This window comes from Oryza sativa, chromosome 4 (assembly GCF_034140825.1).
Source record: "Oryza sativa Japonica Group chromosome 4, ASM3414082v1".
Taxonomy (NCBI): Eukaryota; Viridiplantae; Streptophyta; class Magnoliopsida; order Poales; family Poaceae; genus Oryza; species Oryza sativa.
This window is the reverse complement of record NC_089038.1, coordinates 31525618-31540552: the sequence shown is the minus strand read 5'-3', so window position 1 is coordinate 31540552 and position 14935 is coordinate 31525618. Positions and strand designations below refer to the sequence as shown.

General features: G+C 39.6%; 2 protein-coding genes across 4 annotated transcripts; both read right to left on the bottom strand.

Annotated features, from left to right (window-relative positions):
• Positions 1 to 1796: 1796 nt before the first annotated feature.
• Positions 1797 to 6472, bottom strand: LOC4336960 (ent-kaur-16-ene synthase, chloroplastic-like). Of its 3 annotated transcripts, none has more exon segments than NM_001402425.1 (17): positions 1797 to 2353; positions 2626 to 2871; positions 2963 to 3101; positions 3212 to 3427; positions 3516 to 3611; positions 3691 to 3803; positions 3883 to 4097; positions 4220 to 4317; positions 4385 to 4505; positions 4592 to 4809; positions 5117 to 5297; positions 5407 to 5692; positions 5799 to 5866; positions 6051 to 6110; positions 6113 to 6130; positions 6133 to 6138; positions 6141 to 6427. In NM_001402425.1, coding segments are annotated over 17 exon segments (2442 nt in total). In that variant the 5' UTR covers positions 6166 to 6427; the 3' UTR covers positions 1797 to 2017.
• A 2229-nt stretch (positions 6473 to 8701) lies between these two features.
• On the bottom strand, positions 8702 to 13834 carry LOC4336959 (ent-kaurene synthase-like 3). Its single transcript, NM_001402423.1, is given in 13 exon segments — positions 8702 to 9292; positions 9882 to 10127; positions 10272 to 10413; positions 10511 to 10726; positions 10821 to 10916; positions 10991 to 11019; positions 11021 to 11107; positions 11210 to 11427; positions 11581 to 11678; positions 11765 to 11876; positions 11993 to 12210; positions 12670 to 12850; positions 13370 to 13834. Coding segments are annotated over 13 exon segments (2292 nt in total). The 5' UTR covers positions 13674 to 13834; the 3' UTR covers positions 8702 to 8947.
• Between the last annotated feature and the right edge of the window lie 1101 nt (positions 13835 to 14935).

Sequence of the window (14935 nt, the reverse complement as noted above, 5' to 3'; positions counted from 1 at the left end):
GTTCAGCGCAAAGTTTGCATTTTGGTTGAAATTGGAGATGATGTGATTGAAAAGTTGTGTGTGTATGACAGATTGATGTGATGGAAAATGACTGAAGTTTAGATCCAAATTTTGAATCTAAACACAGCCGATATTGTTTACTCTGGTTTAAACAGTAAATTAAAGTGAACCAACAATGATATATAGAGTATCGTTGCCGATTCACACCGAACCAACAGTGATGTGATGTGCAGGCAGGGATGTTTTTTTTTGGGTAGCTAGTGAGATACATCCTCCTCTCTATAGTTACTACTGGCAAACACAAAATGTATGTTGTTCTGTGAGTTATGTCCGTTGTCCGTTGTCTCTAGTTGACCGTTACAAGAGGACATCTCATTATGTTCTTTTTTTTCCCCTCAAATCTGATCAACTTTTTTACTCATTTTGTTACAAGCACTAAAGTTTAATCCCTAGATCCAAACACCACCTAACACTTGCACTTACTTAGCTTGTTGCACATCAAAGATCCAAACACCACCTAACACTTGCACTTAATTAGCTTGTTGCACATCAAAGATCCAAACACCACCTAACACTTGCACTTAATTAGCTTGTTGCACATCAAAGTGCTTTTTTTTCCTTTCCTAATAATAATATAATAAGTACTATATTCTTCCCACTAAGGGAATGCATTCATATGTTACTTTTATATGGAGTATTTTCCAAAACACATCAAGTCTTATCCACGTCGGTGAGATTCAGTCCATTGTGCATGTGGACTACTCGTTTATAGCGTGATCATATATACTAAACTACTAAAAATAGCATGTCACTCATCAGGCGCACATAAGACGTCGTTTGTTCAGCATTCGCGCTGCCATTTCGTTTTATTTATTACAAAAAGGGACATAGTGGAGTAGACAAGGATGTTTTGTTTCAGCTCACTTCAGTTTTTCTTCTATTAACTAATGCTATAGTGATATATCCGTGTGTTGCAGCGGGATATAAAGAAACATAGATAAATGAATTTATGGGGTTTAGTTTAACGTGGGTATACCTATTGGGTAAGGTGGTTTTTCAAGACTGTTTTTTTGTGTGTGGGAAAGTACGATGGTGGCGGACTTCGCATTTAAAGCAATAGAGAAATATATACTCTCTCCGTACTCATAAAAGAAGTCGTTTAGTACAATGTTTAAGTCAAACCTTGGAAATATAAATCATGAATAACTCTCAAGTTGTTGAAAGTTGTTGAGTTTGAAAATATAAAAATTATATGAATAGATTTATCTTGAAAAATACTTTCATAAAAATATACATATATCACTTTTCAATAAATATTTTTATAGAAAAAAGAAGTCAAAGTTGTGTTTTGGAGACCGTGTCGCTGTCATAAACGACTTCCTTTACGACTACGGAGGGAGTACTCGGTTTTGCATGTGCCAATGCATTATAAAACTATAGTCTATAGGTTGCAATAAGGCTGTCTACAGTCTAGAGTCCAAACTACTGCCAAATTAATGTACTTTTAAAAAAAACAATGAAAAAAGTCATGCCAACCATCACATACATCATTATCTCGTGCAAGATTGGTATTAGCACGTAGATGGGGCTGAATGTAGCAAGCAATCTTTTCAATTGTAAAATACCGTAGAAGAAAATTTGTGAAATAGCATGCACGCCACGTGATCACAAAATTATCAGAAAGAGTAATTTTATTTTTTTAAAAAAATGTATTTGACGGTAGTTAAGAATTATTGGATGAGACATTTTCTAGTACTACAAATCTAGACGATTTTTATATTCTGGGACAAAAGGAGTGTATAATTTGGTGCTTCTGATTATGTCAGGTACCAATATATACCAACATTTACATTAAAAAAAAATGGTAAGAGTGTAAAATTTATTATACTTAAAGCACACAGCAGCTATAATCGTGGGTACTAGGATTTAAACCCTTATCGTAAAGAAAAAGAAAAGAAATATCAACCTGTATAAAGCTCGTTGCTGATATCCCTGATAAAACAGAACGGAGAAGCACTCAATTGCCCGACAAAATAGAGCCATATGGATCACTCACTTTGAGTTTAAGTGGCTCCTTGACGACTGCATTCACTGCACTAACCATTTCCTTCGGCGAGCTAAACCCATCAGTCCGAGAGTAGAACATGTGAACAATCTTGCACATCTTCCAGAACAGCTGCTTGCATGGCCTAGGAACAGCACCCTGTTCTCCAAGGACCAATCTTAACAAGTTCCTCCTGGAAGTGTCTATGGATTTCTGGGCTTTCATTTTAGCCTCGTCTATGGAGATAGAACCACCACTGTGATGAACAAGCAGTGAGACACTGTTCAGCTTTCCCTCCAGGCTCTCCCTCTGCAGCAATAGAGAAATTATTTGTTAGAATAAGTTTGCAAGCTTTGGGTAGTTGGGTCGAACTGTAGCCACGTCCTAATCCTTCAACAGAAAAATAAAAGTGTTCATAATTAGTATCACATTTATACAGATTAGTCAACAAATTTGTGGGCAGAGAATGAGATAGCTGCAATCATATAACATCAAGTAAAACCGAAAATTTTATTTACATGCTAAATCTTGTAGAAATATGAGAATACAAGGAGGTTTGTCACAGAAAGGGATCCGGGTACCTCAAAGCCTTGGCTGTCATTCAGGAGACGCCCACAAGTGCTCATCAGTCTAAATAATTCATTGTACTCATGATCCCTGACGACATCCTCTTGGAGCTTCGGTCCTACGAAATACAGAGTCGGGAGCACAATAGGTCCCAGTGCAAATGAGACAACAGCATTTGCCATATATTCTTCCATTGTCGGCACATATTTTGTCCTCTGCCATTCAGCTTCGGTCATCATAGACCTCATCAGACATAACCACTGCAGATGAGTTTGAGCTTATCACTAAACACTATGCAACAGAGCAATATTCACCACAGAATCAATAGATCAACCATGAGATGGGACTCACTATTTCTGTTAGGTGTTTTGTAACATCACGGCCTTGTAATGCAGAAGCCTTTGCTCCAAGCTGGTTCACTGTAGTATAAATAGCAGAAAAAACTATTCTTACTTGTTCTGAGTAGAACTCCTCTTGATGTCCATCCCACCTAGACAGCCATTTGCAAATCAGAGAAGATGAATTAGCTGTGCATAACCAGCGCCACTTACAAAAGACCAGACAAATAGATCGAATAGAATGAATTAGGATTGTACGTACTTCTCAACTAAAGCAATGAGGTTTTCTAGTTCTTCTTTTGATCCCCCAAGATCAAAGAAGTCATCAACAACAGTTGTCAGTACACCATTTTTAGCCCATGCAATGCGGGCTTCAGACAATTCACGGGGGAATATGGTAGCAGCAGCAGAAAGGTAGCAATATGTCAACTTCTGGCGTGCAAATGGCAGCTGATCGAGCTTTTCATCTTTCACCCAACTGTCGCAAACAAAATTTTGCAATTTATCCAAGGTAGTACAATAAAGGAGCATAACATGACAGATTGACAGCAGGCTGGATTACCTACCACTCAAGATAATTAAGTTCATCCTGGTATATAGATTGAGAACTACTGAAATCTTCAACAGCCAAAGCTAGAATATCTTGATTGGCATGAGGAAGCCTGAGTAAACAACATAGTGGAATTGGTGCCTAACATATATATTACTCAGATTGGCAGACCTTTTCAATGAAAACCTTACAAGTATTCCGTCTTTAACATCTGGGAATCCTTTGCATCAAAACGTTCAATGTTCCTCTTGTGATCTAGACGGTCCAGTGTGGTGTAGAAGGGAAACTTAAGAGCATACTTCATCTGAAATCACAAAAGGCATATACTTAAACACAAAATGAACTTCCGAATGAAATGGAAATTCAAAACTTCATGCAAGCACCTCTTCAAAGATTGGAGCTTTTTTCACCCCATTAGAGCACACACTTTCCTTCAATAAGCTACCTGACCAAGAGCCTATGCTATCTAAGATTGATTCATTTTCTGATTTACTGACTTTTGAAGCCTTGTATAATTCGATTAGAGATTTCTTATCATTTAAATATCCTTGAAGTGATTCACGGAAACTGGAAGCTTCAGCAACAGGAGATAACTCGACTGCACCGCATTTAAATTAGCATGTTAAATAAAAAATAATTCAGCATGTTAAATGAAAACCAAAGGTAGAATATAGTTCGAAACCAACAAAAAAAATATTCCTTTCAAGCCTTAGAACACACCTGAGGAAACATGATACCCATTCATCCTTAACAGGCGAAAAGCCATTGCACATGTTGTTATGTCCAGCATAATTTCCTCATCTCTTTCTAACCATGAACTGCAAACTAGCTAAAATTAAGTTTGAACTATTAAAGATAGATAAAATACTTACTCAAAGTCATTACACGTATGTTGTGTCTAGGATGCTCTTTATCTCACTGACAAAATACTGAGAAATTCCCATCTTTTCAAGTGCATCCACCCATGAAAGCTGACAATATATGTTTAGTGGATACACTGTTGGTACTGCAATGGACCAAATGTATTACTATGTATTTAGGAGCAGTCTACACTGTAGAAAGTTCTTGACAAGAAAATGCGTGCAGACTCACCTGCACTGCCAAATTTACTAACCAGACAATTTAAGTACTGGAGGGCTTTATCGTTATAGTGGTTGACTAATGTGGCAGCAGTTGTGGAAGGACAGTTGAAAAATGATCCATTCTTCCTCTGGAACATCATAATCTCATCCCACTCCAACAGGTTTCCTAATCCTTCTGTGACATAAGCCATATATGCCTTTCTTCCATAAGAATGGTCTCCAGCCTCTCTGCATTTAATCATATCAGATTTTCAGTGCGTTACTCATAGGCACTATTAAAACCGAGATTGATCATTTCCTCCAAATATAGGATCTTGGAAAAAAAGAGAGGAGAAGGTCATTATATTCCTTCCTTCAAAAAGAATGCAGGGGGAACTAGGGAATAAAACTAAGCTGACAGTTATTTTTAGAACGCCTGATGGTAAAACTTCATCCACACAATCAACCCTTGCATACTAACTTTACATACTCGTAACAACAGTAATACAAATACTAATGACATACAATATCCATGTTCGTGTTAGAATTAACAGACCTTTCCAGTTCTATCTCCCGGAGGTGAAGAAGTCTATCAACATCCGTCTGTCTGACAGGGAATTCTAAATCCATCCCCATGGCAAGGCTAAGCATACCAGGAAAAGTGATGTTGAAACCAACAGGAGCAGCAATCTGCTCATCCATGGCAATGGAGAAATTCCTTCCAATAAAATCTAGTCCTGACAGTACCATTTTCATAGCGTTAAGACATTCCAAGCCTTAAATGTGTAGATACATACAGAGTCAATTAAAACAAACATCGACAGGTAAATGCACAGTCGTTTGTACCTCTCCTGATGTGCTCCTGCCCAACATTCCATCTCTTGAGTGCAAGAACACACGCCAACGTAGACGACAGAACATCTCTTGTGACCGCCACGCCGAATCCTCTTGTACCCCAAGATCCATCATCCTGCTGGTTTTGTAATATCCACTCCACGCATTGTGGGAAACACGGATGCTGACGGGAACCCCGCAGTGGCACCATGGCCACCCACGCCGTGTCGTACAAAGACGTAGATAACTCCAATGTCTGGAGCTGGTCCCTTGTCCTTGCCTGGAGCTCCTTCCTGTGCTGCATTTCATCACAATAATTAATTCAATCAGGGACACAGAGCATCAGGTTTCAGATATAATAATAATAATAATAATAATCAGCACACTGTCACATTGGTTCATACTATTACTACCATGTCTTGCAGGCTTGATGCATTTCCCCCTCCTACTCCCAATCTCTTCTCAATATATACTGATTGGTAAAGAAAAGAATGTCAGTGAGAGAGATCGATAAGATATAAAAATACAATAAACAGTAAACACATTTCTCTGTAGAATTGAACAGTGTCGACCATGGCTGCAATTTCAGATATCCCTTTGATAACAAAAAAAGACACGAGGCACCAAGAACACGCGAGTAATCGAGCATACTGTACCTCTGGTGACCCCACGACGAGGCGCCATCACGCGGGGTGGAGCTCCGTGGAACTGCCCGCCGGGGCAGCGACAGCAGCAGGAGGAGGAGGAACTCGGCAGCAGCAGCATCATCATCGGCAGGAGGAGGAGGAGGAGATGACACGGCACAACGAGGCGAAAAAGCCACCGCAGATTCCCCCAGCTTCCGCTTGCTATTGGCGGGCAAAACGGCGAGCGATAGGAAACGCACCTTTTTCGCGGCCGCCCGCCGACAGTGGATGCCGGAGGGGGGAGGGGGGTCTAGGGCGACCACGGCGGCGCAGGGCCGGAGAGGGGCGGCGCGCCGGCGAGGGCGAGGGCGAGGGGAGTGCGTGTGTGGGGCTCCGAGGTGTGGCCTTCGTGTCGCGCGCACGTGAGGGGAAAAGAAAAGAAGAAAGGGTGTACTTTTTCCGAATCTCAAAGCACTTTTGGACGGACGGGCGGGTGGGGTGGCGCGAGCGGCGATGTGGATGGAACATTCGACGGTGTCGGTTGCTGGAGATCCTCCCCTCCCGGTGTTTGTCCTGCTACTGCGGAGTAATAATATAATAATAATATAAGACTTCCTATGTTTCATAAAAAAATAATATAGTACTGAATGTGTACATATATGCATATATCTGTCCAGATTTGTTGTATTAGAATGTGTCACATCTAATCCTAGATTTGTTTCTTTTGGAATGGAGGGAGTACGATGGAGCATAGCAGACTTCATCGAGCCGGCAGCAATGGTCATCCGTCGTCCGTGAAATCGGTGGCTTGGCGCCCTCCTTGGGCAAACCAGGATTTTTAAAATATAGGAATATGAACAACACGATCATGTTTAGCACGGCTTCAGATCCCAGATCTACGATGGATTTGAACTTTCTGGATTTGAACTTTCTATGTTAAACTGTAGTGATTTAAGAATGTACTGTAAATTTTATCTAAAACATGAACAAAATGATTCATCCAAATATTTATCAACATAATCGTGAACTCACATTCATGGATTTGTAGAACTAGGAAAACTCAGTTCCAAGAAATCTTGGATCCAAAGATATACCAAATAGGACCTATATATGATTGAATATGTTAGTTTAGTTCTTCGTGTGTACTCGTAAGGGTTAACAGGATCGGGTGTGTGTTAATAATGATGAGTGTGCACATGTATACAGGCATCCGCATCTGAGTATGTATCGTGTTTCGTAAAAGAAAGTGCCCTAGTACTCCAAATCTTTTAGATTGAGAAAATACAGAAAAAAAAACTACATGAATAGCAATTCGTATGGAGCACAAAAAAAATACAAGAAATCAAGAAAAGAAGAGATAGACACGGTAGATTTTTTTTCAAAAGGTTGGACCTCATGTTAAAATTCATATTCATTAGATATAAAATTCATATTAAACGGCATGGGGACATAAACGCATTGTGTAAATCGTGAGGATGGACGTGATCAAACCATAAAGTGGGAAGTGCTTGCACTTTTTGTTCTGCATGTTTCACTTTGCACAATAATAGAAGAAAAAAAAACCCAAAATAGCATGACTACACTATAAATCCTATCGTGTTCCTTTTGTTCTTCATATTGATTATACACGTTCTAATGGGTTTGTCTAGGGAAACCTAATAATTGGTATTAAAGCGAGGTTCAAGGCTTGGACTTGATATCCTGCACTAGAGAGCGTATTCATGGCTTGTGTGCACACGCAGTTTCCATGCCGACGGTCTTTATCACCACCAGGTGCACTCCTAGAGGCTGTGGCGGCCGTGCCTCGGGCAAAAATCAGGCTGGTCATACACCGAGTGGTCAAGGAGGTTGGAGCCTCAACCAATTACCCGCTACTAAAGAAGTTGAACTACAACAATTGGTTTGTTGATGATGATTAAGCTGCAAAGCGTCGCTGCCTATGGGTTCTATCAAGTAGGGTGGTGTTAAGCTCCACAATGATAGGATAGTGTTGGAAGTTCTGCAGCGCCGTCCCACCCTGAGATGATCTCGATGTTGGCGACCCTGGTGTCAGCGTTGAGATCATCTTTGGTGGGACGACGCTGTAGATGGCATCCGACGCCATCACATCTCGTGGAGCTCGATGCGGCCCAACTCGATGATACCCTACATGCAACACGCTTTGTAGCTTGATCTTCATCAACAAAGACATCATTGTAGTCCGACTTTGCTAGTAACAGATAATTGGAGAGCCTCTCGCCTCCTTGACCACGTGGTGTATAGCTAGCCCATCTGCCTATGGGCACTCTAGCTGTTACCCGAGGGGCGGCTGCCGGAGCCTCTAGGAGAACGCCCGATCGGTGACGAGGACCGCTAGCATGGCGAGTATGTGTACCCATGAGGCATTAACACGCTCTCAAGTACATGTTATCGAGTCCAAGCCTTGAATCCCACTTTGGTACCATTTGTCAGGTTTCCCTGGACAAATGATCGGTGAGAACCTGAGCTAGAACACGGACACTCAACTCAAGAGGAAGAACAATGAGAACACGAGAGGATTTGTGATGCAAACCTTTCGGGGTTTTCTCCTCTCCATTTATAGTTGTGCGAAGTGGAACATGCTGGAACACGCAAGATAGAAAGCGTTTCCCCGGTTTGATCACCCACGCCGCGGTTTGATCCGCTTCCATCCCCACGATCCGCACGCTGCGAGCTTATCCTCACGCTGCGGGCACTAGGCGTCCAAACAGAATTAACTAACTAATGACTACATGCGTACGGAGACTTAAAATATTTCCGTTATCTCATAAAAGAAAGAGCAGGAGATGCACTTGATAGTGCAGTAGAAAGGGGTACGTGGTTTCAACCCTAAGGTCCCGTGTTCAATCTCCAACACGTTCACAGTTTCTTCATCCACGATCACATCTCTAGTTCAATTTCCTCACGAGTCACGAAGCAGGAATGATATATATGGGTTCTTGGCTTGCGACGACGGCGGCGAGATCGAGTGGGTCGCGGATCACCGCGTCCACGGCGGCGGACTTCGCCGTCGGCGAGCTGAAGCCGTCGCCACGGGAGTAGAAGAAATAGCAGACCTTGCACATCTTCCAGAACAGCTCCTTGCACGGCCCGGGGACGGCGCTGCCTCTCCTGAGCACCAGCCCCAGCAGCTCTCTCCTGCATCTCTCGATCGGCTTCATGATCTCTCTTCTAGCCTCTTCGATGGACACTGAACCGCCGCTCTGAATGACAAGCAGCGACACACTGTTCACCTTGCCCTCGCCATCCTCCCTCTGCATCAGCAGCGAAAGAACAAGATCAATTGTGAGTGCCAATTAGAACAAGATCAATTGTGAGTACCAATTAGTAAGCTTTATGTTTGTAGGAGCTTAAGATTCTGATAAACATTTATAAGATGTTTTGACTTTGGCTAAAGTTAAACTATTTTAAGTTTGACTAAGTTTATAAAAAATAGGTATATTTTTTACCAAGATAAATTTATTTTATATATATATATATATATATATATATATATATATATATATATATATATATATATATATATATATAATTATTAATTTAATAAAACTAATTTGGTAATATAAATATTACTATATTTGTCTATAAACTTAGTTAAACTTGAAGCAGTTTGACATTGACCAAAGTCTAAGACATCTTATAATTTGAAACGAATAGAGTAGTTTATTTTATCGATTTTATTTGGAATGTTTAGGGAGCTGGAGAGATTCTAAAAGAAGCCATAACAGCTAAAAGCTTCCCAAACAGTCGTAAATACTGGGTCATAATCATATAGTTAAATGGTTGCTTATGTATGTTGTTGATCTTTTTGTGTTGGGAGTAATGGCAGATCGTTGCATATACCTCGTATGTCTGAACATCATTCAGGAGACGACCACATGTGCTCATCAGTCTGAACAACTCGTTGTACTCTGAATCTCTGACGACAGATTCAGGGATCTTTGGTCCGACAAGATACAAAGCTGGGAGCACAATTGGGCCCAATGCAAATGTCATGGCCGCATTTTCCATGTACTCCTCTGGTGTAGGCACGTAGTTGCTGATCCTCCATTCTACCTCGGTCATCATGGACCTAAGCAAATCTAGCCACTGCAGAAGAAATTTGAATTGCTCTAACACCCAAAACTGAAATTTTCTTTTCAGCAAAGGAGTAGCTGTTTGGTGATAGTTTACCTTGTCATAAATACTACAAACTGAAGATTTTGGCAAAAGAAATTGCAGACAAAAACTTACTATTTCTATTAGGTGTTTGGTCACATCACGGCCTTGTACAGCAGAAACCTTTGCTCCAAGCTGATTAACTGAATTGAAGATGGCAAAAAATACAATCTCTACTTGTTCAGAGTAGAGCTCCTCTTTGTGATGCTCATCCCACCTGTGACAACCATTGGCAAAATGGGCAAAAATTGAATTAAGCCTAAGAAAATGGTATTTAAAAAGTAAGCTAAAATCATGGATGTAAAGGATTGTACATCTCTACTAGTGAAATGAGGTTTTCCAATTCTTCTCTTGATCCTCCAACGTCAAAGAAATCGTCGACGACAGTTGTAAGCACCCCGTTTATAGCCCACCAAATGCGAGCATCAGACATTTCTGGATCAAAAACCGTTCCAGCAGCAGAGAGATAGAAATAAGCAGATTTCTGCCGTGCAAACTTCAGCTCATGAAGTCTGTTCTCTTTCACCCAACTGTTGCATCAAAATTTGAAATTTGCAGAAATAAGCTGAATGTTACTGGTTTGTACAATTGTACATGAAAAGAGAGAGTAACTGTCATATTTACCTGTCTATACGCTCAAGTTCATCCTGGTAAATAGATTGAGTAGTACTGAAATTTCTGGCACCCAAAGCTACAAGATCTTGAGCGGTTTGACAAGGCCTGTTTCAGCAATACATTTAAGAATGTTGTACTAAAGTACACTAGATTACCTTTTTGTGAAACAGGAAGCTTACAGGTATGTTGTTTTGAGCATATGATATATAGCTCATCGCGGCAAAATGTTCGATGTTCCTTTTATGGACTAGACGATCCAATGTTGCGTAGAACGGACAGTCAAGAGCATGTTCCACCTTCAAATACAAAATCATGGTATCAAAAACATGTAAGAAGAACTTAGCTCTTGTAGACACAATCACACAATATCAAAGGAGTATTTATGTTCTTGAAACTACCTCTTCAAATATTGATGAAGTTCTTTGCAACGCACCAGAGCTAAGCTGTTCCTTCAGTAACCGACCTGACCAAGAGCCTATTCTATCTAGAATAAACTCATTATCTGCAACACTGACTTCTGAAGCCTTGTATAGTTCTAGTAATGTTCTTGTGTCACTCAAATATCCTTGATGCGAACTATGGAAATCAGAAACTTCAGCGATATGACACAGGTCATCTGCACCAAAATTTTCATATGGATCATTGTGTCAACTAGAGTAAAATAATAATAATAATTAAAATAGAGTAAAATAATTGTGTCAAAACGATCGAAGATAACCTAAGATTAAACACGGTTAACGAGGAAAAAAATCCAGAATTAGAAAAATACCAGAAGAAACATCATATCCATTCATCCGAAGAATACGAAATGCCATTGCACATGTTGTGATGTCCAGCATAACTTCCTCATCTCTCTGTAACCAACAACTGCAAACTGGCTGTTGTCAATTGCATGAGCTAAGAAAAAAAAAAGCAGACAACTGATCCTTACTCAAGGTTACTTGGGCTGATACCTGTATGTCATGTCCAGTATACTCTTGATCTCACCATCAAAATGCCGAGATATTCCCATATTTTCAAGCGCATCAAGCATGGAAAGTTGGCGATGTATATTTTTCGTATACACTGCACTCGGTTTCAAACATAAATGAAAAAATAAAAAAAATGGCATTAGTTACTAATAGTATGCACTTTAGGAAGAAATTCTTGGCAACTTGGAATGGAGAAGTGTTAAAACCAACCTGCAGTGCCAAATTTGTTCAGAAGCAAATTTAAGTATCGGTGAGCTTTAGCATCATAATTATGGACTAACACCGCAGCTGTTATGGAAAGGGAGTTGAACAATGATCCGTTCTTCCTCTGGAAATTCATAACTTCATTCCAGTCTTGGGCATTCCCTAATCCTTCTGACACATATGCCATATATGTGTTTCTCCCACGATAGTTCTCCTCATATTCTCTTTAAATCAAAATAGGAATTTCAGTCAGTTACTTAGAGATGCTATTAAAAATTTCAAAGTTTGGAATTTCTAGACTAGTTTGGTGAAATAAGGTGGCCCATTTTACTAACAATTATGGTTATGAAAGGGGACTATTTACAAGAAGAAGACTACTGTATTTAGTTTAGATCATGAGGATAAAAATTGCCAATCTCATTCAGGAAAAAGAAAGAAATGCCAAAATAAAACACAAATTGTTGTGGCATTTATTTCTCGGAGATGAAGTATCCCGTGGATATCGTTTTGTCAGATATAAGAAATTCCAAACTCATCATAGTCACAAATAGACAATAATGGTAATATGGCCCACTTCCCTAAATATTATGATTACTGGAAAAGGAAACAGCCTACAACAAGAAAAGTGCTACAATATGTGCACCAAAATCCAAAATGACAAAATAAAATATAATTTTGTGGACCTTTTCAATTCCGTTTCCTGGAGATGAAGTACTCTTTCGACGTCGGTTTGTCCAATAGGAACCTCCAAACCCATCTCAATTACAGAGCTAAGCATACCAGGAAAAGTTATATTGAATCCAATAGGAGCAGCCAGCTGCTCATCCATAGCAATGGAGAAATTCCTTCCAATAAAAAGCAGTCCTGTTATCATCACCACCTTTTGTCAAACATTTCCAAAACTTGATCATAACAACCAAATTAAGATACTCTCTCCATCCCAAAATATAAACATTTTTTGGACTTCGACACAGTCTTCGAGATACTACTTTGACTAACAATATCTATAAAAATAAAATGTTTTAAATAAAAAGAGTTACATATTATAATATTTTGATTAATGATAAATTTAATAACATCAATTTTACATGATTGATTTTTTTTTGCTATTAATGGTTAAAGTTAAAAATAGTTAACTTGGCACTATGCTAAAAATGTTTATATTTTAGGATGGAGGGAGTACTAAACAAAAGAACTTGCAGGTAAAAATACACAACTTTATCTTAAAAAAAAGGTACGCGCATAAAAAGAATTGTCACTCGCAGTCGTTCAATCTGCAAACTTTGCAGTAGTCGGCTATAGCTTCTTTGAAGGAAAGACCAAGATGATTTCCATTATCTTAAAAAAAAGATATATAAAAAATTGCATATATATGGTTGTTACCTCTCCTGAGTGCAAGAACACAAGCCAGTGTGGACAAGAGAGCATCCTTGGTGATTGAGTCCAGCTGGTTGAGGTCCCAAGAACCATTGCTCTGCTGGTTCTGTAGTATCCACTCAACGCATTGTGGGAAGCATGGAAGCTGAGATGATGATCCGGGCAGAGGCACCATGGCCACCCATGCCGTGTCGTAGGGAGACGGCAACATCTCGAATTTGTGAAGCTGCTGCTTCTTCTTCTTCCTCATTGTATCCTCTATTGCTTTCCTCTGGTGCATGACGACGTTCACTAATTCTAACTGAAACATGAGCCTGATCTTGTCATATTCAGAGTTTCAGACATAACAGGGGAAGAAAATAAGAGATCAAAAGATCACCAGGGAAACTCATACCATGTTGTTTGGCAAGCTTGCTGCATTTCCTCCTGCCTCCAAACTCTTCTCAGCGTATGCTGTTGGTAGAAAGAAAAATAAATAAAGAGGAATTACTCCCTCCCTTTTAAAATGTTTGACACCGTTGACTTTTTAAATACGTGTTTGACCATTCATCTTATTTAAAAAATTTAAGTAATTATTTATTCTTTTCATATCATTTGATTCATTGTTAAATATACTTTTATGTACACATATAGTTTTATATATTTCACAATTTTTTTTAATAAAACGAACAGTGAAACATGTGTTAAAAAGTCAACGATGTCAAACATTTTGAAACGGAGGGAGTATAATAAGAACAAGATAGGTGTCATCGTTCACCAATAATAGTGAAACGAGTTGCTATACGGCTGAAGGATTATGTACGGATTATTTGTGGCACTCTTCCATAAGTACGATTTTTTTTCAGAAACTTTCTACATCAGCATTACTTAAATATAACTTGTTTTAAGCTACTACATCTTTTAACAACTTTGTAATATGTTAGACTGAATTTATCTCTGTAAACAATCATCTGTACCTGTAGCGACGGCATGCTGCGGGGCTCTGACCAACTGGGTCGCCGGTGACATTCTGTGGGAGGACTTGCCGCCGGAGAAGCAGCAAGCATCGGTTGGGATAGATATCTGCACGGCCCTGGCTTCCAACGCCATGGATGATGATAATGGCCTCGTTAGTGATTCAGCCGAAGCTGTGTGTGATGGACAAAGGTGGTGATGCAGTTTATTTATAGAAGCATGCAATGCAACCAAGCAACAGAGGAAAGCCTAGGATTCGACAAGTTTCCTGTTGTTGGCATGGGACACATGTACAGGAGAAAAACCTCTGTTTCGTACAGTACGGGGTTGTCTACAAGATCTGGGGGCTACTAGAAGAATGTCCATTTCACATACTTTTTTTAGATGCTAGGAGATGTCATGCTGTATTACTACCGCGAAGACATCAGTATGGTATCTCACATAGAAAAATCATCGTACAGTTACTACTTCTCTGGCTTAATAATTTTTTCAATCGTCTTTTTAGCCTAAAGGATGAAAGAAAATCAGAGTTTCTACTGTTATAAAAAAGATACTGAAAGATATTACATTTTCTAGCATTAATTTGTAGTTCTGTAAAAATGCATATATCAAGAAATT

Bases quoted from the DNA above. Each gene is read 5' to 3' on its own strand.
- LOC4336960 (XM_066309185.1), bottom strand. From the start codon at position 6,165: ATGATGATGCTGCTGCTGCCGAGTTCCTCCTCCTCCTGCTGCTGTCGC. The intron at 4,318-4,384 runs GTAATGACTTTG...GCTAGTTTGCAG, and splicing joins ATCCTAGACACAACATACGT to TTCATGGTTAGAAAGAGATG. The intron at 3,612-3,690 runs GTAAGGTTTTCA...TTGTTTACTCAG, and splicing joins ATGTTAAAGACGGAATACTT to GCTTCCTCATGCCAATCAAG.